We start from the raw sequence: 27106 nt of genomic DNA, 5'->3' as shown, positions 1-27106 counted from the left end.
AAAAAGTTCTACAAAACCTACAACTGCTTATGTCATGAGGCACGAGGCTTTCTTTCTCATTTGCTACCAGGCAGTGTTCTACAGCCCTTGTAGTGGATTTAAATGACTTCCATCAAATGTGAAATTGTCTTATTTTTGGTATATGCTGTTGAGTGTTAAACATATTACCTATTTCAGTAACATCTAAATCTGTTAATTTCTAAAACTACATTCCACTTGCTGTCAGAAGAGGTTTTATGTATTTCTTAAGAAATTTCTTATGTGGGTGATTGTCATCATGGCTAGGCTTCGCAAACGAAGATTTGGGAAAGGCTCTATCCACATTTGCTACAAGCACGCTGGTGGCTAATAAGGTCAACGAGATAAACATATCCGATTGCAAAAGGCACAGCAGAAAGACTCCTTAGGTGGTATATTCTGCAAGGCACGATTCTTTCTGCATTGTCTTTTCTTCTCGAGAGTGATCCTGCGTGTGTTCTCAAAGGAAGCAGCACCATTATAGATGGTGTGTCTCCAGACCTCCCAATTTGAGGCCAGAGTAGACCAGTTATGTTGATCAATATGGCCAAGGCTGAGATGTTGTTTCAGGGAGTCCTTGTATCTTCTCTTCGGGGCTCCTCTCATGCGGTAACCAGTGTCAAGTTCACCATAAAGCAAGATCTTAGGGAGGCGGTGGTCCTTCATCCTGAGACGTGTCCTGCCCAACACAGCTGTGTTCTCATCAACATGACCTCAATACTTGTGACTGCTGCTTGTTCTAGAACAGATGTATTGGCCACATAATCTGACCAGTGGATGTTTAGGATTGTACGGAGGCAGCATTGATGGAAGCGTTCTAGGAGGCGCAGGTGGGGGCGGTAGATGACCCATGATTCAGATCCATATAAGAGAGTAGACAGCACAATGGCTTTGTAAACACTGATCTTTGTACTTTTCTTCAAGTGTTTATTACACCATACTCTTTTATGGAGGTTTCCAAAAGCACTATATGCCTTTGCTAACCTATTGTCTATCTCTCTGTCAATCTTACCATCCGAGGAGATGAGGCTACCTAGGTAATTAAACTGCTGGACTGATTTGAGCTCTGATTGGCCAATGGTGATATGGGGATGATGGAAGACTTCCTGAGGAAGGCAGCCTTAGAGAACACGGTGCCAGTTACACACTCTTTTGGTCAGGTAAACCCAGAACTGAAAGGCATCTTTCAGGAGTTGGCTTCATGATCAAAAACTCTATTGTTCCTAAACTCGAAAATCTGCCAACAGGTCATTCTGACCACATTATCTCCCTACACCTTCCACTACACAACAAGCAACATGTTGTCCTCTTTAGTATATACGCCCCAACTCTCCAAGCTGACCCTGCCGAAAAAGATAAATTTTACACTGTGGGTGATTGTAGCCATATAGCAAATGGTTGCCTTCCTGTGCAGACACTTAGCAGTGATAGCATAAACCTCACAGCATACAGTATCTTAGCCTATTAACAATGGAGTATTGAAATCTTCAAGTACCATGGATGTATCAATAGAAGTTTAATGAGAAGTTAATAGAAAGTTTGCTAATTGTAAAGCATCTTGTTGTTTTCCTTATTCATTTACTTTTTTCTTACCACAGATGAAGTAAGCATTTTTTTTGTCTGTCAGGAGTAGCATTTTACCACTGAGTACTGAAAAAACTTGTTTGTCCTTAAAACAATGCAGTGAGCCCATCAAAATACTGGGAGTAGTATGGAAGGAAAAACAGGCTATGCAAGATAGCAGCCCTCTGTGTTGAAGAGTCTAGTTAAGGGAAGCTGGATATGCTTCAGTGTTAGTGAAAATAGGGAAGGACAGTTTGCCAGTTTCAAACATGCCACTGTCTAAGACATGAAAAGGCAATTGCGTTGGCTCTAAGGAGGAGTAGCTTGCCTGTTTTGTTCACAGAATATTCTGAAATAACATTTTATTTAACAATTTATTTAACAATTTAAGATAACAAAAGAAGGGGAGACATAACAAAGCACGATTTCTTCTTCTACAATTTACCTTGCTTCATGTAGATCGAACAGCTTTTGGTCCCCTTGACATACTAGTGGCATATGAAAGCCCTGTGGATGGATGGAGCGTTAGATTGGAAGTAATAAGGTTGTGCCTGACTTACCTCCGCATTTGTAGCAGATGTTACAAATGTCATAACATGAACCTTTGGGATCAGACTGGAAAAAAAAAAAGCAAGACGACAGATGTAGGCCTCTTAGTTTTACCAGCAAGTATAGTCTGACACTACATAACGCTGTTCTGACTTGATGTTAATACCCTGTCCTCCTCCTGAGAACAGAACCAGTGACACTAGCCATTTCTGTAGCACTGGAGTTGGAAAAGGGTGACAGCAGTTTTCTTTTCAGAGAAATTTTAGTACTAGTTTAAAAATAAGACAATAGAACTATTACTCCAGTAAGTGTCTTATTGTTATATCTGAATAAGTAATCCATAGCCATCACTTATTTCTTCATGCAGTCATACAGTTTGTGTGTTTTTCTTCTGGTAGAGCCAAATCTTTGAGTGGATATTTATCTGAAGGACTGATGAATTCCTAGGTTTTTAAGCCTGCAGTTCACACTACCTTTCGATGTCCCTCTCCCTTGCCATCTGTCTCTACTTTATCTCTCTCTCTTCCATACTTCTGTAGACTTTTTCCCTATCTCTTTACAGTAATTAGATTTCTTGAGAAGCTTCTAGAATCATATAATCATAGAATCAACTGGGTTGAAAAAGACCTCCAAGATCAGCAAGTCCAACCCTTGATCCAACACTGCTGTGGTTACTAGACCATGGCACCAAGTGCCACATTCAGTCTCATCTTAAAGCCCACCTCCCTGGACAGCTCATTCCAATGTCTGATCACTCTCTCTGTAAAGAATTCCTTTCTAATGTTTAACCTAAACCACTCCTGGTAAAACTTAAGACTGTGCCCTCTTCTCCTACTGCTGGTTGCCTGGGAGAAGAGACCGATCCCCACCTGGCTACAACCTCCTTTCAGGGAGTTTTAGAGAGGGATGAGGTCTCCCCTGAGCCTCCTCTTCTCCAGGATAAATAGCCCCAACTCCCTCAACCTCTCCTCATAGGACTTGTGCTCGAATCCCTTCACCAGCCCTGTTGCTCTTCTCTGGACCTGCTCCAGCACCTCAATATCCTTCCTGAACTGAGGGGCCCAGAACTGGACACAATACTCAAGGTGTAGCCTCACCAGCACTGAATACAGGGGAAGAATCACTTCCCTGGTCCTGCTGGCCACACTGTTCCAGTCCAAGATGCCATTGGCCTTCTTGGCCACCTGGGCACACTGCTGGCTCATGTTCAGCTTCCTGTCAATCCAAACTCCCAGGTCCCTTTCTGCCTGGCTGCTCTCCAACCACTCTGTCTCCAACCTGTAGCACTGCACGGGGTTGTTGTGGCCAAAGTGCAGGACCCAGCACTTGGTCTTGTTGAATCTCATCCCACTGGAATCAGACCATCTCTCCAGCTTGTCTAGGTCCCTCTGCAGAGCCTTCCTGCCTTCCAGCAGATCAACACGCCCCCCCACCCTCAACTTGGTGTCATCTGCAGATTTACTAATTGTACACTCAATCCCCTCATCCAGATCATCAATAACGATATTAAATAGAACTGGGCCCAACACTGATCCCTGGGGGACACCACTAGTGACCGGCTGCCAACTGGATGCAACTGTCTCATTTTAATTATTTTTCTTCTCCTGCTGTTGATTTTAATTGAAACTATCTGTTCTTAACTTTCTGCATTGTCCTCTACATCGTGGAGACTATATGAAGTTACTCATTCCTTTTTCTATTTCTCAGCCAATGCTCCTGTATTTCACGGGAGAGGAATAAAATTAATGCAGGAGTATGGGCCCTTGTATTTTTTTCCCTGTACTTCAATTTGAAGCAGTGGTGATTCTGTCTGCCACATCACTCCCTCAGGTGCTTCCTTTCTTGGACTGGAGGCTTAACCCTCTCCCTGAAGAATTTCATTGTCAGGGAGAAGAGTGGGGGTAGTCCCATGAAGAATTTTAATCACCCTGTCTGTAGCCCTTTTGAAGGAGGCACAATAGTTCCTATAGTAACTACTACAGTGTGGGAGAAAGGCCAGTGCTCCCACTCCCAGGACAGATGGAGAACTCTCTTTGCTTAGATGACTGGAAATTCTTGCATAGCAAAGACTTCATCCTTTACAATGAACAGAAAAAACCCTCTGAAATAAAGTCTTAAGATGTACAAATAAGTGCTAATTAAGAAACAGTGCTAGTAACCAAGCAGAGAACATAAAATATACTTATTTCATTCTTGGGGTTTCTAATTTTAAGAAGTTCAGAAAAAAAAAAAGACATTTAGGACCAAAGTAACCTTGTCTCCTCCTCCCACCCACTCTACCTCCACGCCCTAAAGAACAAATCCTGTGGGAAGAAGCAGACCTATAAACCAGACGAAAATGATTAGGAAAGGAAAAGGAAGAGGCTCTTAAAATTCAGTTAACAAGTGATAAAATACTTTCTGCTTTTTGGACATTTTAATTTGATAGCTTTTAAGTTATTGAAATTAAAAAAGCTATTAAAAAGTTTAAAAGTATTAAACAACTTGATTTTGAAAAGCAGTTTTGCTAAAAATTCTTTTAATTCCTGAAGCTTTTGATAAAGCATCGTAGATGAAGTACTGGAAATAATAAAACACACCTATAGTTGTATTACATAGCACTTTTGTTAATTAACCAATACATTCTTGGTAACTACTTGGTTTTTCCATGGAAAGTTTTGGATTACTTTCTCTGTCCTGGATTCCCCAGTAATGCATATATGCTCTTTGCCAGTGGATGGCAAGAATGGACATCTAGAATAATAAGCATTCTTGTACACAAAAATATAGATTTGAAATGCTATTGTTAGCTTTGTAAGTTGATTATCATAGATTACATTATGCATCTTACACGTAGTCCTTCGTGACAAATTTGTTCTGATACTTTATTGCTGTGATACTTCGTTGGTAATGGCACAGCATTAATGATTCCCATAGCTTTACTAAACCAAGATAAAATACCTTTCCACATATGTTGCAACTCTATCTGAGATTTATATCTTCTTCCCATCTGTGAAGGTCAATAAGAGATCTAAATTTTGGATCATGGGATGGCTTATGGTGAGGTAACTGGTGACATCATTTAATTTCTTTGGATACCCTTTCCAAATCGGAGGGCAACCTCTCTGCTTACATCATGCTGCTTGTCTCTTATTTTCTCACTTTAGATCAAGATCTGAATATACATCTTGTATACCTTATGTCCTCCACTTGTGTGTTGGGCAGAGGAGTTCACTCTTTCTGGAGATTTCTTTCAAAAGTTAGACTCAATCTTAAATGGGATAGAAAAGAACAATCAATAGAAAAAAAATACTCATCACAAGGTATAAAATGTGGAGTAAAGTAATTTTTTTTCCAAAAGATTCTATGGATGCTAGCATGCAGAAATATTGGTCTTTCTTCTAGCATGTAATGTGATTATACTTTATCCTTCACTGAGATTACATCGTCTGTTGTTCAGTTTAACCCCTCAGTCAGTGTCTCTGTCTTTTAGAAAACACAACTTTCAAGCATTTCCAAATCACTCGTTATGTGTCATAGGAAAGCCCCAAGGTTTTAAGATGACATCTCACCTCTTCCTGTAAAACCACTTTGATTGCCACATTCACCTGCGTTTTCTTCCATGAGCATTTGAAATTTTTCCTAGAAATAACAAAAGATACATTTTCATGTAGAATCTGCTTTACACCCAGACAAATGTAGTAGAAATTGTATTGTCATTTCTATAGCTCTTTTTTCTACTCTGAAATAAAAAAATGTTACATTTTGGAAAAGAATGCCTAAAAGATTATAGCCACAGTCATGCTGTGAACTGCTTTGCCCATATAGTCACCTGAGACAATTCAGAAAACTCTGCTTCTTATGCTTTCTTATCTGAATCCATCATGTGTTTTGTTGATATCTATGGGGAGAAATATTATACAATTCTTTGTGAAGCTTCTATGAAATTAGCCTGATACGGTTACACGTTCTGTGAATAGAGCTGATAATTTTCTTTTTGGTGGGTGTTTATAGTGTTCATATTTATGTAGATCTGCTCAGGCTTTGCTAATTAAAGTATGACTTTATTGGCAGTCATAATTAGAGCTCTTCAAGATGAGCTCCATTTTTTTTATAATTCTTCAGATAGCAGATTGTCTAAAAGGTTGTAGCAGGATGGCCCTATGTCCACCTCTGCTCCCAAGCATACAAAAAGTGGTGTTTAGAAAAATCAACAAATGAAATACAAAAAACAAGGATTTTGAGGCTAATTGAGAAAAATCCTTTAGGAGTAAATAATGGTTAAAGGAAATCAATTAAAAAGTTTGATATAATTTTTAGAACTAGTTTTAAAATTGTTATTAAAGCAACATAATTTAAAAACTCTTGGTTTGAATTTTCCCAAACTTTCCACAGAAACCAGTTCATATTAAGGGGTGGCATACAAAGTTTCACAAAAGTATTTTAGGTGGAACTGATTACTGTGCTCGTATTCTATGCTTTCACTCCTAGTGATCAAGGAATACTGCTTCTGTTTAACTACAATTCTGTCTTCACTAGACAAAAGTCACAGTGAATATGAGTCTTTGGTCTGTGCTCCCATACCTTAGAACTGAGTTTAAGAGGAAATCCTCTCTCTTCAAGATGCATAGAAATCTTTGCTAGGCAGTCTATGTTTTTCTTTTTCCACAGTTTCCTACTCTTTGTAGCACAATTGCCAATGCTCTTGAGGTTGCATTAAGCATGTTTAGACTGCCCTCAAGATACACTGAAAAGGATGTTGTTCTTCCTTCACCTCATACTTAGCCAAATGAGTCATTGAGGGAGGAAATTTAAAGAGGAATTAGCAAGCAGTTAGAATTTTTTCCTTGTTAATAACTTGTTATGGAACAATCATATACCAGGAACAGACATGTCAGCATGGATAGTTAAAGTCATAGTCCAATGCCATGGAAAGTAAAACAGTTTAGAAAACAGATTCCTCTGCTCCAGCACTACAAAGTGCAAATGTGAAAACAATCTTCCTATCTTCTTGTCGTGATTGCAATCAATATTTAATAAAAATATTTGTTTGTATTTAAACATTGTCAACTAAACATAGACTGCATGTGACTGCATATGAAATATGACTGCTTGTGAAAAAGTCTATTCAAAGATGTTTGTTCACACTACTTAAATAGGAGAAGATTGGAAGAAGAATTTAACCTGGGTTTGGAACCTGTTTCCTTTATGACTCCTTTTGCAGTTTGGTACACATGCTTAACCTTCTCCACATCCTAATTTCCCCTGCTTGCTGTTAATGGAAAGAAGAAATTTCTTTCATGAATTCACTATGTCATTTCTGTAGAGAGTCTGCATTTAAAAGGTAATCCACATTTTTAAAAAATATGTTCATCCCAATCATTAGGTCTGTGAAGGTTTGATTTATCAATGTTGCGATATAAATCTTAAATCTCTTGCTTTCCAAGTTTTCTGTGATCAGCTGAGCTCTGGCTGCTGACGGTTCCATCCACAGGATAAGAGATATAGATGAATGGATGTGGCTTGTGTGATAGAAGCCAGTTCAGTATTTATAATTTATGATCTGAAATTTTAGAATAAAATAACATTGGTCCTGCTTTTTAATCCAACTGTTTCAGTCTATGTCTTCCTTTTGTCTATTGTCATGCCAAAAATTCATTCAGTACAGATAAAGGTCTTTGTGCTGTGACTGGACTGTGAGATTGCCATGTTTCTGAAAGGTATCAATGTGATATGCATTTGTATATCCCAAATAGCATATTTTTTCTGCTGCAAATACGTATCGAGAAATCTTGAAAGCACAAGTAAGTAAAATAATGAGGCAATGAATTCAGAAGATCAAATAATTTAAGTTTCCCTTGTTCTATATTTATCTCAATATTCTTGTCTCATTCCTCAAAATGTGAAGAATGATAGTTATGGAAATGCATGAAGTAAAGTGCATATTTAACATCTATTTGGTTATCAAAAAAGAGTTGCAACATGGCTACCAGAAATGTAATGGTTTTCTGTGCAACGTATTTATGCTTATTGTAAAATTAGGAACTGTCATTGAAACCCCACATCACCTAACTAAGTGCAAGACACATAAATCCAAGAGTTCTACTGCTGTAAAAATGTCAGTGAACTGAATGGCACGAAAGTACCACATGATATTTGTCTATGTGCATACCAGCCATTAGAATACAGTCATTGATAGAGGATTTAATTGACAAATTTTAAAGCTAAGATCTGACTCTCTTTTGATTTCTACTTAACTCAATGACCTTAAAGTGTTTTCATCTGAGCTGTAGAACTGAGTGTCCCAAGTATGAAAAACTGATGACTTACCTATAGTGTCATTTGAGGTTAAAGATACAAATATTGTAAAGAGTGTTGCACTGACTTCATGCACTTTATTCAAATTATGATACTTATATGCTAAAAAAAACCTGCAAATGACATCATAGAACTGGATTCGATATGTAATGGATACACTTTCAAATGGTAGAGGATTGTAAAGGAAGGATATGGGCAGGAAACAGAGAATTAATTGAAAGGTAAATTCCAAATAGTAATGTGTTCAGACAATGTGCAGAAAATATAACACAGCTAGATAGAAGAAGAAAGGACCTAAAGGATTTCAGGGAGGTTTTGCAGGTTTTCAAGGTGGTTTGTTTTGTTTTTTTTTTGCTTTTTGCAATGCTCTTATGGAGACTACTATAAAGCAATGTCTAGCAGGCAAAAACTGTTAACTTCCTTTTGGTTTCTGATAGATTATAAATTAAATAACCATACAAAGCATTGTACTGACTGACAGAAATTAATGGCAATGCTAAAAATCCTTACAGTGCTATATATTTTGTTTAGTTCTACAGCTAAAGCTAAAGTTTCTCTGAGAAATATCATCTTGAAGAAGACTTTTCTGCTAAGGTGTTAGTGTCTGTGTCCTTGAATATGAGAAAAGAGGAGGACTTAGAAAATACTGTCTCTACAGGAGGCACCATTTGTAATTATGAGCTATTGCCTTAATCTATTAGCTATGAAGCCACCTGTTTGCCCAGTATAAATAGCTTAGAATTTCCTGCAAGGAAATTACATGAAACATCAATAAGGAATGATATTACATTTTTAGGTCAATATGACTATCATTACTTGGCATTTATCTTTTCCTACTGATATCACATTTGGCAGCCAGCATCATAGAAGACTAAGAAATTGTTGCTCTGTATTTTGTTTTCATTGGTGTTAAATTAGCCTGTTCAGTAATGACAGTCATTCATTCTGCTTGTTTTAGTGGATCCTTGGTATTTCATTTTTCTTATCATACATTGTAAAGACAGCAATACGTAAAGACGGACTAGTGCTGGGATGGTTTCAGAGGTGTTAGACAATCAGGGTCTTTGGATGTATATGTTTTAAAAGGGTGCAGAATGAACTTTGCCTCTTCTCTCTGCTGCAGATATGCCTGGTTTTGTCACTAAGACAGGAAAGGAAAGTTCCTGCAGCCCTGTGCTGTCTTTTCTGTGCTCTAGCTTTCTCTGATCATGAGGCAAAGATAGCCTAGACTTAAGAAGAAACCTCATCTTGCAACAGATGCCTACTCTTGTTTATACTCAGACTTGATTGCTGGCTTTGTGTTCCTGGCATAGAGAGTTTAATGGAATATTAGTTTTGTGATCTCTCAGCCTTTTTTGTAGTCCCTGCTGTCTTTAAAGCATAACTGCCTATTGCTCACTTTGTACTTTTAAACTACATAATTTAAATGTAGAAGCTGAAGTGTCAGGTACCTGTTTCAGCAAAAAACATGGATACCTGGGATAGTCAAATACTTTCCTATGCTAAGAACTTTGAATAGATGTGTTTACAAATGCTGGCTTTTTAAGGTTGTGTTTATTTCATTTCAGTTTCAAATAAGATAAGTAACATGTTCTCATCTCTTCGTAAATCATGAGTAATATTTAGTTCTTGTCCCCACATTTCAAAACATTTACATTATAGGTAGCCTCTTTTTCAGTAGCATTTTTCATTAAATTCTGTGTGCTTTTGTCAAACCTACAGGGACTTGGAATATATTTGAACAAACTATTAATTTCCAGATTTTTTTTACATTTAAATATTTTTTTAAAAAAGTTATTTTTTCCTTCAAATTTGAGTCTGAAATTAGATACTAATTTATATGTTATGTAGAAGGCAAATTTGAAATTAACACTGATGTATAAAATGAAAAACATTTAAATAGTTAATGTCAGTGATCAGGATGCATGAGAAATGAATGTACAGACCTTGCAACATAACTGTTTTTTATTCAGTTATAGGTGCCCAGCGCAGGAGAAGTCCCAGTGCCCTTGCCATTGAAGTATTTGAATCACATTTGGGAAGTCATATTTTACAGGTAAAAAAATGGCTTTTCCAAGAAAAATTGAAATAACTACCTAGTCATATTGCTGCCAATAATTTGAATAGTATTGTTATCAGCATTTATATTAATGAGATTTTTTTTATGCTCATATTTCTCCTATTTAGAAAGTCTGTGATTGGGAGAATGTTAATGAGAGGGAGGGCAAGTGTTATTTTAGGTGAATCACCATATTTTGTTGTTTAGAATTGTGCAGTTGGTGTTTGTTCGCAGAATGCCTCTATGTTTTGTGTGTATGTGTGTAAAAGGGAGTATTTTGTGTTGGTAATTTGATTTGTCTTACGTGTCATGTATCAATTTAGGGTTGGGGTTTTTCCCCCCGTTTTGTTTTACGAGCACTGCTTTCTTCCATGGTATTCCAGTCGTCACAATTATATATCACAAATTTGGAGCGAACTGCAAAGAATAAAAAAAGAACAGCACCATGACTCTTAGGTCTCCTTAGCTATGAGATAAAAGCTAATCTGGTATTTATCAAACTATTTAGTCTCATGGTACAAGTCATCATATTCCAGGAAGATTAAACTGAAAAACAGTGACCTGATGAAAACATCCTTGTGTATGCTTTGTTTTGCCAGGGTTACTACAGCCTTTCTTAGTTTGCAATAATCAAACATGGAGTAGAAGCAGTTAAGAAGAAAATGTGATGTGTTTTTGCAGTAAGGCAAACCTCAGCCCTATGGAAATAAAAACCACAGTCTTTTCTAAGCGTGGCACTGAATAACTGCTCTTACTTAGCAATGTACACAGCTTCTCAATGCAAATATATTGCCTGGTGTATTATCTTTTGAGATGTACAAAAGAGGGAAATTAGGATATTATCATGAGAAATATTCCACTTAATTTGAAATGATTGAGAGCTATCTCTCTGCACTAACTCAGCTGTGGCATTCAGAAACACTATGGATAATGTCAAATTTTTCACATCTTTATAAAGTAACTAAATGCAGAATAGAAACAAGGATAATTTTAGGAAAACATAAAAAATTAAATGGTAGAATTAATTTTTCTTTGGAACAAAAATAATGAACTAAGTGATTTGCTTAGTTGTGCACTCTTGGCAGAGGTCTAGGTCAAGTTTTTGATTCTGTAAGCAACTACTTTTGTTATAGTTACCGTGTCAGAGATCTGCTCCAGTATCTGCAGTACTCTGTTTGCACATTAGACTTAAACACTGTTATGCTGTCTCATACATGTAGAAAAAAAGAAGAAAGAACAGTTTTGTGGTACTTCAGTTAATATGATTTGTCATTTTTTTGAGAGTGTAAACATATCATAGATCCTAAATGCATGTTTTTTACAATATTATTTATAACTCATAAAACATAATTGAGACTGATTAATATACACTCCTTAAGTATTAAGTATGACTCTTATGAATGACAATGAAAAAACGTAGGATGGCCACTTTGAAAACTACCAAATATTTGAGTTTTTCTTTTAATGGATACTAAAACAGTGACTTTCATGCTTGTTAAAACTAGATCCCCCTTGTGTTTTTCATTTTTTGATAAATTAAGGTGTTTTCGGGTTATAACTTTATCATATTACTACTAAAAAAACCCCTGTATTGCACTTGTACCTATAAGTGAGGATTTTCAATCAAAATTATCATCAGCATTGTATTGAATATCTCTTGAGGTGTGGCCTTTTCACAGGAGGTAATGTGTTTATCAAATTAGTCCCATTAATCTCTCAATTGATAATAGGAAGTTCCACTTTGATATTTGCAACAGATAGACTGTTGATGATGGATAAAGCACAAAAAGAATTAATAGTAGTGGATAGTTTTTTTCTATTTTATATTTTGTCTTACTTTAGAAGAGTAATCGACCCTTGGGACAAAAACCTGGGTCATGCATTCAAATACACCACTTCTAAACAGACCAGAATGAACTTCAAAGCATTGCCTTGTGGTCTTATAGGTAGAAAGATAATCACTAGAAGACAAAATTATTCTTAAAACAACAATCAGACAGATTCTGTCATGGAATACAGTTCTAGTATGTTCTCATTTAGTCTGCTGCTCCTAGAAATTATTTTCAAATAACTATCATGATAAGTATTGTTTGCAAGAAAAGTAAACAACCTTGATTACACCTTGGGAATTTTGATTTCAAAGTCTGCTATCTGAAGAAGTTGAATTAATAGTTTGTGTAATCCCTTTTGCTATTAATATTTTGAAGACTGGGTTAAGTGTAAGCTCAGAAATTAAGGAGCCTCTCTAATCCTTTTAATATTTTGATACTTCAAAATTTATTGACAGACAAACGGGAAGCATAATATAGTATATCTTTAAAAAATGGATATAGTTTATTTATAGTGATCTTGCAAAAACAGAAATGCAGATGCATATTGTGATATTTTTACATCTTGAGTCTACAAGTAGCTAGGATGAGCTAGTCATGTCTATGTTACATTATATACGTTAGTCATATCTATATTATTAAATCCATATACTTACATATAATATTTATCATTGAATATAGAATGCTTTAACTGATGACAATTTTTTTTTAATATTAAGGAATCTTTAACTAATGATTGATACAACTACTAAAGGTATTCTCCCCTGTACAGTTAAGAAGTGGAGAAACTAGAAAATCAAAAATCTGCCTGTCAGAAGAAAAATAAAAGTAAAAAAGTTACTGATTTTGATCTGAGATCACATTTGTGTCTGGTGACCATACAATTAGTTCTGTTTCATTGATAGTAGACTTTAACAACTCCAAAAAAATCTACACACTTAAACCTTTGCATAGATCCAGAGATGGAAAATTGAGTAAAAACCCTGATACAAGGAAATTTAAAACTCCTAAAAGACTTCACGTGCGTAAGGCTGCATGCACCTTTGCATTTGTCTTTTGTACAAATCTAGATATATGCAGAGGCTTATACTTTGCTTCCATATGAAATGCAACACTTATGCACACTCTCATTAGGTGAGTGGTGAGTCACTGGAACAGGTTGCCCAGAGAAGTTTTGGATGCTGCATCCCTGGGAGTGTTCAAGGCCAGGTTAAATGGGGCTTTGATCAGCCTGGTCTAGCGGAAGGTTTCCTGCCCATGCCAGTGGTGTTGGAACTAGATGATCTTTAAGGTCCCTTCTAACCCAAACCATTTTAAGATTTTATGCTATGTCAAAAAATCTCCAAGCCACATCTGATTGCTGTATATCATGCTGAAGAGATTCTCATGCTAGGTTTGAAGCCAAAGACACTACCCACTCTGTGCTTGTGGAAAAAAACACATCACAAAACATGATTGCCTAGACTATATTATGTTAGATACTTCATGTCAGTGCAATATCTTTTAAATGTTTTCCAAGTAAAATCACCTGAATTATTGGTTAATAGCAACATGTTAATTGATTTTTGACAAGATTTTTGATTTGCGAAATTATGTGCTTTGCTTTTGTTATCTTCTTCATTCTTTTTCTTCTGAAAAGAAGTGTTATAATGTGAATAGACATTTCCAGTTTTACATGTATATATAAAAATAGATAGATAGATATAGATATAGATATCTGTTTATCAAATAAATCCAGTAAAAAAATTACTTCTGGTACCTACTATTAAAAATTTGGCTGAAACTGGTTTTAAAAATTAGCAAGATTTTCATCATTTTTTTCAGGGCCCTTGAATTTTTTGTGTAACTTCATTGCTATTGAGAAGGTGTGGAAAAGGGTCAGTAACCCCATATTCTTCATATAATGAGGAATAATCAGGAAATGTAGAACTAAATATAGAGAAAAGGGAAAGTTAGTGAATATATTTGCATATGCAAATTAGCTTAATTGATACTGCTTGCCTCTACAGGGATTTTTCATTACAAACTGGAGTGCTACATTGTTCAGCTCATATTGAGTAATTTAGTAACTAATGAGACCAGTTTGCACTAATTTGCATATGATAAATGAGCTTAATTGCAGTAAATAACTTGGAGGCATAATTACTTAATTTTCCTGTGTTGCATGGCTTTTAAGTTCACGTATGAACAACTCAAGATAATTTTGCATATTTAAATTAGTTGCTTTTAAAATTCTTGAACAAAAAAGAACACACCTTACAATTTGAACTGTAAAACAATTAAAAGTAAAATGTACAGTATTTTGAAATAAAATTTAATATTTTTAAAAATATATGTTTCTTCCTTTAAAAATAGCAATGCCTTCTAAAAGACTTAATATTTAGAATCAATCACTATGGAATAGTTTTAAAGTCAGGCTCGGATAGAAAGATAGTATTAGTAATAATAATAGGAGTGTGTATATGAAGTGTAGTGAGCAGTACACATTTTGTATTTCTACATACAAAAGAGTGATAACTTTCATAATTGCATTCTTTGCTTCAGTAGCGCCTACTCAACTGTTAAGAAACTGTAACACTTTCATATAGCATTACATTACCATACACAGTAACTTAGACACTAGCTGTCTTAAATTGTTTATACTGTCCTACTTCTGCCTCATTTTGTGTAAAGAAATCCTTAAACTGGAGAGATACTAAGTGTCAGTGAAACAATATTTTTTTTTGTAAGCTTATTCAATCATGAGCACTGGCATGAATAAACCTTGCAATGTAGATTTGCATTATGAGTTTCAAAAAACACAAACAAGCAAAACAAATAAACAAACAAACTAAAACCAAATCCAAAATCAACCTAAATGGAAGATCTTAGTAAATTTCTTCCATGTCCCCTAAGTTATTGCACATCAGATAATTCTCATAGATTTGATAGACTTGAACTACAGAACTAGACAGAGAAAAAAAGTGAACCACCAATCTCATTCAGTCCCATAACAAGATCTGTAATGCATCTGTGATTTACAAATGGATGACAATTACCGAATTCTCCATCTGCTCCATAAAGGTGCCCACCTACCTTCCCAGAAGGTTTTCACAAGGCTTGTTGAATCTTATCTTGGAAATTTTATGAGACTTGCATTTCCCTTTTACTTTATTTAGTACCTTTATCTCCCATTAAGAAAGTATTTTGTGGAGAACAAAGGTCTTTTTAATTGCAGTGTCAGATTCAATGAGAGAAAAAAAATCAGGTTTCTATTAAGATCAAAGGAAAGACAACCTCAGTGAAAACTGTCTGACCCTCTAAGTTGTATTCTTCATTAAGTCAAGAGTCACAAGGTACAAACCACTTAGATTGAGCGAAGGGGTTCACAATACAGAGAGGATACCCATAGTGGATGTCCAGTTGTGTCCAAGATGACCCAACAAAGTCATCTGTAATATTCACAAGGCCTATAAGCCCTTGTTTTACTTTCTAGAAGACTGTATCACCACAGACTTGATCACATAATGTCAACCTGGAATGGGAGATTTAAACTACTTGAGAGCTACACATAGCTCAGATACTGCAATTTGGCTTTACTCCGTGCAGTAGTCCGAAGCTTTCCATGTGTGAAAGGCAGCATTATATTTTGTAAACATATTTCACATCCCTTTCACTCCACTGGAAGCCTTCGGTTGTGGATGGAACCTCGTGGAGATTTAGTTGCCTCCTTACCTCTGTCCTATAGAGAAGCCACAGGTTATTAGACCCATTGATGTTACTTTAGCTTTTCTGTATTTAAAGTCAACAAACAAACAAACCCTGTGGGTGCAAGAAGCCTGGTGAATTGCTAGTATTGTGAACAATTGAACAATGTCCCTCGTCCTAACAGTTTTCTATTCTTTTTTAAATTACTTTTATTAATATATACAACACTGTAATAATTAGACTAACACGAAACTGTAAAATATATCCTGTATGTCAACTTAGTATCCTACTGTTCTTCAGAGAGGGGCCTTCATTAATTGTGAGGTAAATGTGCAGGATGAATGTGACATCAGTGTTTTCTAGTGAATAGTTCCAGATGATGCCAGTACCATATAGAGTAGCTTAGACTGTACCAGAGCATGTCAGATAAGCTTAAGTTTCTCAGGAAAGAGGAAAATTATTAACAGTCTCTTCACTCCAAATGAGCACTCTAAGTTATCTGTTTGCAGGTAGCTAGTACCCCATGCACTTGCACCCCTAAACTAACATAACTCTGTGTCTACAATTGTGTTCAAGAAGATAATCCCATTTTACTCTTTGATATGAGTAATAGCTGCAAATAACAGTTTGCGTCATATGAGTGATATTCTCAGAAGTACTCATGGTCACATGAGTGATCAACTGAATGCTAACAAAGATTGTTAATATCTCAGTAGTTATGAAACAAAAGGCTTTTCCACATCTTCAACAAGAAAAATTGGAAGTTGTCATTGGGAAAAATGTTTTCACATTCTCCTTAAATTAATGCAGTTTCATCATCCAGTTTATAAATTAGTGTTATCAGATACAGAAGGTGTAGAAACACGTACCAAATTTGAAGGAAACTTTCATATTGGACTTTTTTCTCTGTTGTCCAAATTACTCTTGTCCTCCATTTCTCTTATTATTTTTGTACAAGTGTTGACACACTCTATAGAACAATCTATCAAGCTTTGCATAGGCAAAAAGCAAAAAGAATTCATTAAACAGTTTCACTACAGTATTTAGTCATGTTTGGAAGACGTTGCTATTTACCTGTAGTAACTAGATTAGAATATAATAGGGCAATGACACTATTCATTTTTTCAAAATACGTCTTGCTGGAGACCATGTGGGTAAAGTTCTCCATGCATTGTAAATATGCATGTTAAGCAGGTAACAAGTGCAGATTGAGGACAATCTGTGAAAATGTTTTGTTAAGGCAAATTAGAGATCAGTGAACAGAGCAAGTTATTTATATTTCTGTAGTAATGAACAATTGTGGATGAAGGTACAAGAATTGTACACAATTAACAGAACAGAAGTTTCTGCTGTAGTGAAAACACGTACCAACACTTTGCCCTGTAAACATACTGTTAGTTAGGTATTAAAGTCAACAAAACAGTAAAAATAAATATAATCGAACAAGAAGATACATAGTTCTAAAATTTGTCTTTCCCCACAAATGTTGTGTAAAATTTTGTAGTGTTTTAATTAGATATGTGTAGGAATAAAACAAGTGCAAGTTGGCATTAAGTTTAGAGTCTGGCCAGGCTTAAGCTGAGTGGAAATCTCATTTCTTCCAATATTTGAATTATTATAGGTAGTCCCATCTGACAAGAAAATTTAAGAAGCAGGAAAAGAGAAGGAAAGTCTTGGAGTGCTATAAAATATTAGGGAGAAGATTTATCTTCTCATTTGCTATTTTCAGTCATTCTGAGTATTACATAATGAGGTTATCTCTGTATAACACTAGTCAACACAGAAATAATGACACAAGACTAAAGGTGACAAAGCAGCAGATGGTAGGACTGATGGAGGATTTTTCCAGGCTGAAAAAAATGTTAGGAGAAAAGACTTCTACTGGCTTGGAGATTTGTGAAGGGCAATTGCTAATGATGGTGTCAGTGGTACACTTTCTGAGAACGAAGAAGACTGTTCAGCTTCTTGTCTGCATTGGGTTAAAGGGGTAGACTACTAACTGACATATGTTAGCATGTGTAAAAGGCAGACAAATAGAAGAAAATGTGAAAAGTGACAAAACTTAGGACATGTTGAAGAACATGGATCTGTGCTGTCTGAAAGTAAAGATTTTGGGGATCAGATAGAGGTTAAGTTATGCATTAGTAGACAAACTGTAAGTGAAGAGATGAATTAAGAAGGAAGTTGCTACAGATCAAACCATGCAGCAAAATGATCCTAAACTTTCTCTTGGAGATGAAGAGCCATGCATAATGCAACGAGACAGAATGAGTACATACAAGTCAGAACTGAAGGTTTGGAGGTCATATAAAACCTCTATGAGGGAATGATTTCTATAAGGTACACATCTAGTCTACTATGTATACTTAAATTTTGAATCTGAACCTTTTCATGGTCATGTACAGACTATTTTTATGAGTTTTCTTCCTGACATTAAGCAGCATCCAAAGAGCTTGGGTACAAAACCAAAGGGACACCAATTGCTTTCAACAAAATGCAGTCCAGAAATTAAACACAAGAAGGGAGAAAAAGAGGCATTTATTTAATCTACATGTCTATCCAAAATCAAAAGCATTTAGTATGCAACCATCTTTTCTCTAGAAAGGCTGACAATTATATAAAGTTCAAATTAGTTGTTCAGAAATAGTGATGTAACAGTAATGAAAGGGATGCTGTAATGCTTTAGTATAAACTGAACAGTGATGGATTTATGGTGTAAGAGATAGTATATACACAGAGGAAATTACAGCTTTCTAAAAGAGATGCAATTCTAAGTGGACAGGATCAAAGAAAATAATCTGGATTATTTTAAGAACAATAAATTAGGAACAAAATAAAAAAAATAGTAAGATAAATTAAAAACAATCAGCATGATATTGAGAAAAAGATAGACACACAATCAATTGGAAATAGTAATTTGTGATGACATGGAATATCCAGTTATTAACAGCTCAAACACGGCATCCCAAACACAATTTGAAGGCAGGAAATCAGTGTAAATGCTGATACGTTGTGAAAAGAGCCATAGGACTGTGGAAACAAAAGATTAATATCTTGCTTTTCAGTGTGCTTTCCAGGGACAAGGCCTCTCCATAGCAGCTTTCCCTTTATGATTTGAGGATAGATGCTATTTTATCATTCAGCAGCTAGTATATAACGTACATAGGGATCTGATCAAGCTTGATCAGGAGTCGCTCTTCAAGTATTTTGTAGATTGATAGTCTTCTCAGATGATCATCTTGTAATAAAAGGATAAACTCTTACATTTGATGTTAATTTATTTAGAACTTTAGAAATCTAATTTTGCATTTTATACTAGTGTAAGTGATTCAGAGTAGTGATAAGTATTTGAAGCTGAAAGTAGGCAGAAAAAACTTTCTCATAGAAATTTTGTTGTTGTGGGCCTCTATTCGCTGTTGGGTGCTCTTTTACACTTTAGGCATGTGTAAATGCCACAGAAAGCTATGATACGCCTCTGGTGTTGCACCGGTTTAAATTATAACAGAGGTTAACTGGATACATTGCACAATTCTAAAAAGGGCTAGGAACAAAGCCTAGATCAGAATCTGAAAAGGTTAAAGGAGTTGTGCAGACAGCACTGTTACAAGAGACATCTCAGGTCCATTAGCTGGAACACAGAGTAAGAGAATTTCCTGGGTTCAGGAGACTCAAAAGGTGCTAATTTACATACTCCAATTTGTCCCAGTCACAGTAAATGCATCAGGTTGACTCCATAAGGGCAGGACTTTGATCTGGAGTTATGGCAAAGATACACTATCTGAGCAGTTGCTGCCCAAGGGGTTATATACTAAAAGGAGATTGGGGGAGGTGTGGGAAATAGCAAATTGTTTTGTAATTGGAGCTTGGAACAGTAGGCTTAAACCTACATTTTATATGGCAACTATACATAAAAGTGTGTAGTTTCATTTAATAAAGAAATATTTGATCTGAGCAGGACACAGCATACAGTAGTGTGTCATTTAATTCCTGAGAAAGTATTTGAAGAAAATGACATATCTCAGCACTGTTTGTTGACTGTTTTGTTGTCACCTGCTGAGTGTTGTCATTTCCATAGCCACTGGGCTGTATTGAATCAGACAGAGGGAATAGGTCATTAAAAGAAATGGAGGAGTTTCTGCAGCCTATAGAAGCTGAAGAAGGATTTTTTTTCTTCAGATACATCAACAAAACTCTATTGGAGTCTGCATTCAACTATGATTTGAGGTTTTGCCCTATTTTTCTCTGAAGTAAGGTGGCTTGAAAAGTATAGACAGTAAAAACTAATGTGTGGGTTCACCAGAAATAATTATACCTTCTAGGGTGTTTGCAAAGATATAGGTGAGGACAGTAAGTGTCCTGGTTTCAGAATGCCTTGTTTTGGTTTTTTTTTTTTTCAATCACAGCATTCATCAAACAAGGAAAAGAGTGTTGATTTTATATAAATAAATAAAAATGGGGAAAATTATATTTCATCGACATGCTGGGCAAGTTAACTGATATTTTTCTTCACTTTCATGAAAACATTGATGATAGTTTCAAAGATTACTATATTCCTCATTTCAGGCTTTATGAAAACAAAAAGCACTAGAAATAGGCTTTAGACATCCTTTGTACTCCTTTGCAATAGATGTGAAGGCCAGCACTATGTGCCCTCTTTTTCCCTGGGAGCTGACAAAGGGTAATGTTGGAGTCTGCATACAGAAACCCCTTAAATGGAGCATGGACAGCTGAGATTCATATGAAAGCTGTTTTGTTTAAGGCTGATTTTAACCAGGTTATTTCATCATATCAGGTATCTGCTAGTCACTTTTTCTTTTTTTTTTCCAACTGTGAGGCCTAAATAAATAAAAAATTAAATATTGACATGGAAGCTGTGTATTCAACCTTCCCCATGGCTATAGAAGCTGAAACCCCAGACATGGTTCTGTTTTTCCTGGATTTTACTTGGAAAGTACAAGCACCTTTACAGACTTATAAGTACATAACGTTTAAACGAATACAAATATTGTTGAAATAAATGAGTTAACCTTGTAAAGCATGCTCTCTATTCTGAAGTATATTATCTCAAAAGTTGATTAAAAGTGGTTGTTTCTATTAGTTGCTGCTAAAATGTCACTGTATTAGAATTTCTACCTGTACAGAAAATTAAAAAGGGACTATGGAAACAAATGATAACATTTCCACAAGTGAAGTAGTTCTGTGTAATTACATGGCATCACATTTGGACACACACACACACACACATTTAATAAGGTCACATAAGATGCAAATTTGTGCTGACTTCTGTTCATTAATTATGCACAGCACTTAGCCAATGAATTGTTTTCTTCTTTTACATTTTTTCCATTTTAATGAGATTGCTATTTAGATATATATCATTTTACATTACTGTAAGACTATACCTCTTTGATTGTGTCTCGTATTCAGGTTTGATTTAATGCATTGTAGATTCTTTTCTACATATTATAGCTAGTGATTTAAAGTTTGTGCCATTGGCTTGCTTTGCACTTAGTATTTGTTATTCTGTTCGCTAGTATCTTCTGCTCATGATAAAGATTTTATTCTTTACGATTTCATTCTTGGGTTTTTTTTTTTAGCACAGAGATGGTGGATTATTTGCCTTTAATGCACACTTTAAGGAAAAAGAAAAATCTGTGATGGGTGTGTGTCTGTGTCTAGAGTTCAGAAGTTGTCCTAATATTTCAACAGAGGCCTACAGTAGAGAATAGTCATCGTTATGGAGGATACCTTCTTTGCTATAGCAGCTGCCTCCTAGCCCACTGATAAAGCCACTTAGCTTTTTGCTCTTCAAAAAACATTAGGCTTTGAAGGGAGGCACTATGGGACTGGTCAGCTTTCTTCAGCCTATCAGCAAATACTTCTTAGTTTACTGTATGAGAAACAGTATTAGCTTTATTGAAAATTGATGAAAAAAAAGCCAGAGTTTGAACGAAGGCCTAATATGAAACAAACATGTAGTAGAGACTCTCAGATTTCCTCTCAACAGTCTCAAAGAAGGTCACTTAGAGATGTGATATAAACTGAAAATCTGGACTCAGTGTTTCAGTATTCAAAGCAACCAAAATTTTACAAAATAATGTATTTCTATTGTGGTTTAGAATTTCAGTGTTTATTTTATAAAATATATGATCAGCAGACAATAAGAGTAAGCAGAAATAAAAGTAAGCCCCCTGTTAACTCTGAGAACAAAAAGCTTGGGACTATAAAAAGTGTCATTTTGAAAGACTGTCCTGCTTAATGTGTCTTTTTTTTTGTTCTCTCTCAAATAATTTTTGCATTTACATGTCTGAAACAGTAATGATCAAGGCAGTGTTTTTCATCCTTTACAAATTATGTAGTCAAACAAAATCAAAGACAGAATGTAATCCTCCCTTTGAAGAAAAAGTACTAGATATTCTGCACATAAATAATATTTATCAGAATGTATATTAGAAGGTAGGAAACAGTTCAATTTTTCAACAATATAATATTGTATTAGTCTATCAAAACAAGAAAAAATACTTGGTTTTTTCTATTATAAACCCAAGCTTAAAGTCTTGAAAGTGAAAATCATGGTATTGTGTCTAGGTATTCATTTTTATGTTTTGTAGCTAGCACACAAAAATTAATTATTTTAGTTAGACACCTAGTTGTAGGGTCCTAAAGCTGTGCCTGTGAAAGATCAAACCTGTATGTCAGCTGGCCAGCAGAAGGTGCTACACCTTCCTGTAGGAAGGTCTGCTCTTATCATTGGCATTGCATTGAGGGCATTGTAGTGATATTTATTTGTGTCGACTGTAGGTCTCTACACATCTGGGTTTTAGGATGCGGTAGTCCAATAAGGTTGGGCACATGTGGGAGAGGAATGGGGTTGCTTCATGTCTAGTCCTTGCACATTTCATCATCATGTCTAGGCTTCGCGAACGAAGATTTGGGAAGGCTCTATCCACATTTGTTACAGGCACGTTGGTGGCTTATGAGGCCAATACGAGACAGACATATCCGATTGCAAAAGGCACAGCAGAAAGACTCCTTAGATGGTAAATTCTGCAATACACGGTTCTTTCTGCGTGGTCTTTTCTCCTCGAGAGTGATCCTGCTTGTGTTCTCAAAGGAGACAGCTGCGTTATAGATGGTGTGTCTCCAGGCCTCCCGATTGGAGGCCAGAGTACACCAGTTATGGTGATCAATATGGCCAAGGCTGAGATGTTGTTTCAGGGAGTCCTTGTATCTTCTCTTCAGGGCTCCTCTCATGCAGCAGCCAGTGGCAGGTTCACCATAAAGCAGGATCTTAGGGAGGTGGTGGTCCTTCATCCTGGAGACATGCACATTTAGGCTACTGACTTTGCACTGCCCCCCACACTTCCAGTGTTTGCCAAGACTAATTAGCAGCACTTGGCATTCATTCTACAAAAGTTCCCCCAACTCCCAAATAGATTATTCCTGATGAGGGTATGAATTATCTACATGTAGGAGGCTTGGCAGGAAGTGACTGTAGCTGCTATTTCTGATTTTAGGAGCATGTAAGCCCTTAAGCCTTGCTCTAGAATAACATTCAGTGACCTCCCTCATGGAGAGGCTGTGGTTTCGGTAGACTCCAAATTTAAATAGAAAGTGGTCTTTCCCATTTCTTAACTAAGGAAACGGTTAACATTTCTTAATTTATTGGTATCATCCAGCTTTGTTTCCAAGTACTAAGGTCAATAGCTTTCATTTTCAAGTCAAGAGATAAAATCTCATACTTTTACAGAGCAACTAAGGAAGACCAGTAGCAACAGCAGAACACAGTATTTTACTTAAAGAGCGTTTTATTTTCTTTAGTGTCAGGAATGTGCCTGCCAAGGGTGACATATGCAAATATCTAAGGAGGTGTCAATAATACATTGAAAAATTTTTGCTTTTTTGGTTTTTTTACCTTTAAGGAGCATTTCAATGATATGTGTTTTCCTCTTTATAAAAATGTCTTTGTGGTGTCATCCAAATCTTATACTCACAATTCCTGGCAATATATCTAGCAGTAAAAAATTGTTTAGGATTAAAACATAATGGATGGTATCATCATAACTTCCCAGCCACTAGACAGGAAATGAACATTTCCACATTCTACAGATTCACTGCACCTGCAAGATTTCATCATCTGTGCCTAAATCACCAGAACAGTAGATATACTGGAATTAGTTGTGAAAAATGTGAAAGCATTAAGGGATGCATACTATGCTCAGATAGTACTCCTTGATAGAGAGGAACCACTCACTAATCCACAAACATGACTAGAGGGCAGCAGCAGGCTGACCTGCAGCCCACAGATGACCGAGTTTATCAGCAAAGCCATGATATCAGCAAATTTACCAGCAAATGACATGATACAGGCATCCTACTCAGACTTGGGCATATGGGTCCTGCATCTGTCAGTGTTACACCAGCAGTTGGCTCCCAACCTGGAGCAGATTCTGTATTCCCAATGAATTAGAGATCCCAGCCAGCACAGTGGATAAGCCAAGTCTTCTGAAACAGCACTGTTATATTTGAAAGGCCAATCTAGGTCAGAAGTAGTCCTGTGAGATTGTATGAGGGTTCTTCCCATTCATGGCAAGATTGTGATGCATAAGGTTTTTTCTAGTTGTACAAGCTTGTGAAAAGCAGCAGTACAGTGAGGAAATGAAAGTATTTATAAATGCCAAAAGAAAAAAATACTTCTGAAAATCTGAAAGGACTGGAACTTACAAGTGGTTTTTTCTCATGTGGAGAAGAAACTTTGTTAATATTTACCTGTTCATTTTCCTGGGAGAATTGGTGTGGGTTCCTGAGTCAGCCTTGATCTCCAGAAACACTGAAATAACTTCTCTTTAATAAAGAAGTTCTCTTCTTATGCTGTCTCAGTTTCATAAACTCTGTGAAGGCTAAATCCATTCATACCACACTGAACAATCTCAGAGAGTGAGAGAATCCTGTGACAGAGATAAGGGCTTCTACCTCCCCTCTCCCTCGGTATTTTCTCTTTCAGGAAAGTTCTTTATCCAATACTAACTTTCACTGGTTTAAACTAGTGGGAGGGTTGTCTTTCAAAGAGTTTGAAATAGAAGTATCCATTAAGAATGAACGCTTGACAGCAAGAAGCATCAAGGGCACTCTAGGACTGAGAAATTTAGCACATTGGCTTCCTTTATAGGATGAAGGTGTAAAAGAACTTGGAAACGTAAGATTAAACATTCTTCTTTAATTACCTGTAATCTACTTCAGAAGTATCTGTATACCTTAGTGGAGCATTCATTTTTTTACCTGACTTAGATCTTTAAACTAAATTCACTGCAAGCATTATGTTGTCAAAACGCCAGAGTTTATTTTACCCTTGGATAGATTTCATCACAAAAAGAGAGGTGTGAACTGTGAACAGGGACACATGCTGTTTTTTTCAGGTCTCCTGCACAGCTTTGCTTGTATATTTTTATTTTGAAAACTTCTGGTCAAGCCTTTCTAATATAGAATACATATGGCATATAAGGATTATTGGGAGCTGATGATCTAGTCTAGAGTGCTGTAGAATTCTCCTCTCTTCTGAAAAGATAGTGGAACTGGAAGGATTACTGACAGTACAGTATGTACTTCATAGTTTTTTAAATAAAAAATGATAGTCCTTTAAAATAAATAGGCAATAATTATTAATTCAATAAGCTAATACTATGAAAATTTTAGTAATTTTGAACTAGTATGCTTAATATGCTTCTACCTTGGGGATTTCATTACATTTTAGCAATTATGTACTTTTATTTTACAGTGCTGTTAATAAAAAAAAAAAATTCTTCTCTTAAAGGTGTTTCTCATTTTAACCAGTGCCAATACTGATTAGCAGAAGAGAAGTTTTGGGTTTGTTTTAAAAGGGAAATGTTTCAAAATAAAAAAAAAATCAGGAATATAAGAAGGTGCAATTCCCTTTTTTATTGTGTTAACCTAATAAGACACCATTCAGATATGTCTTTATAAACCTCTCTTGAGGTAAAAATACATATAATTAAAAAAAGAAACAAAATAGTCCTCTGCTGAGTTTGCTTTTTCTGTACAATAGACTTTCTTTGTATTTAGTTTAGTTTGTCACTAATAAATGTAGTATTCTGAATATTAGTTATTTCAATGTCCTGCTGTGATTTTTGACATTCAATTTTAGAGATATTGTGGGTGTCTTATTTCTTATAAAACATTTTATGCATTATGTAAGAAATAAGTGCTTAATATTAGGGAAAAAAAGGTAAATAAAACCATGGAGGTAACTCCCCAGAAAAATCTCTCATTGGAAAGTATTGACAGTGTTATTTTGCTGGTTGCGCCTTTTCATTAAACTGTATTCATTCCTGATTTTTCTTACTACAGGAAAATTGTATCTTTTCTAGCTCTGTGTGTGTGTGTGTGTGTGTGTGTGGCCAGTCTTCACGAACGAAGACTTGGCTTTTCTAGCAGAAACACTTCATTTAACTATATGATATCTGGGGCATGCAGAAGGCTAACTAGAAACAGAAGGCATTTCAGAGCTATGAAGTAAAGCTTTTGTTGTGAGTTACCTGTTAGAGAAAGTTTTCTCTCTTTCATGACTATAGAAAAAGCACAGAAATGAATCCTAATGGTCCAGAACAAGATTTTGTGAGTGTTCCCCACATATTAGCACATCAAAAGAGCTCAAATTAACATGAATTTTATGAGAATAATTTAAGGAGGGGGGGAATATTTTTCCCTGATTAATGTAGCAGCCAATTTATTTCTATTTAGTGATTATTCAAGTCTTCTGTGTTTTATTCATATTAATTAATCTGTATATTCTACAGACACCCCAAGGAAAGGCAGACATGAATGCCTGTGTGCTTCACTCTGTTCTGTTAGGCTGAAGATTCAGATGTGAAACTTCTTCATTGTCACTCTTCAAAATAAGAATATTAACAAGAAAAAAGTAGTGAACAATAATACAGTCTGAATTAATAGGAGATTGAAAGAAGTGGCAGGAATACAGAAGTTTCTATTTGGGAATCCTGTCCACAGGGAAAAAAAAAAAAGATACAGATGTGGAATTCAGCAAGCATTGAAGATGGCTACATAAAGATACAAGCATTTCTTTATG

General features: G+C 35.8%; 1 protein-coding gene across 6 annotated transcripts in view; it reads left to right on the top strand.

The window, feature by feature from the left end:
• The window catches only part of NPAS3 (neuronal PAS domain protein 3), a 608446-nt gene that overhangs the window by 294551 nt on the left and 286789 nt on the right, over positions 1–27106 (top strand). For all 6 annotated transcript variants that reach the window (XM_051806249.1, XM_051806250.1, XM_051806252.1 and 3 more), the window contains one exon: positions 10401–10483. In XM_051806249.1, the coding sequence (XP_051662209.1) occupies positions 10401–10483 (83 nt within the window). The remainder of the gene's footprint in view (positions 1–10400; positions 10484–27106) is intronic.

The sequence above is a fragment of the Manacus candei genome, unplaced genomic scaffold (assembly GCF_025592945.1).
Source record: "Manacus candei isolate 608988 ecotype Guabito, Panama unplaced genomic scaffold, ASM2559294v1 h1tg000067l, whole genome shotgun sequence".
Classification (NCBI taxonomy): Eukaryota; Metazoa; Chordata; class Aves; order Passeriformes; family Pipridae; genus Manacus; species Manacus candei.
The sequence above is the reverse complement of the archived record's forward strand: the minus strand, read 5'-3'. Positions and strand labels throughout refer to the sequence as shown.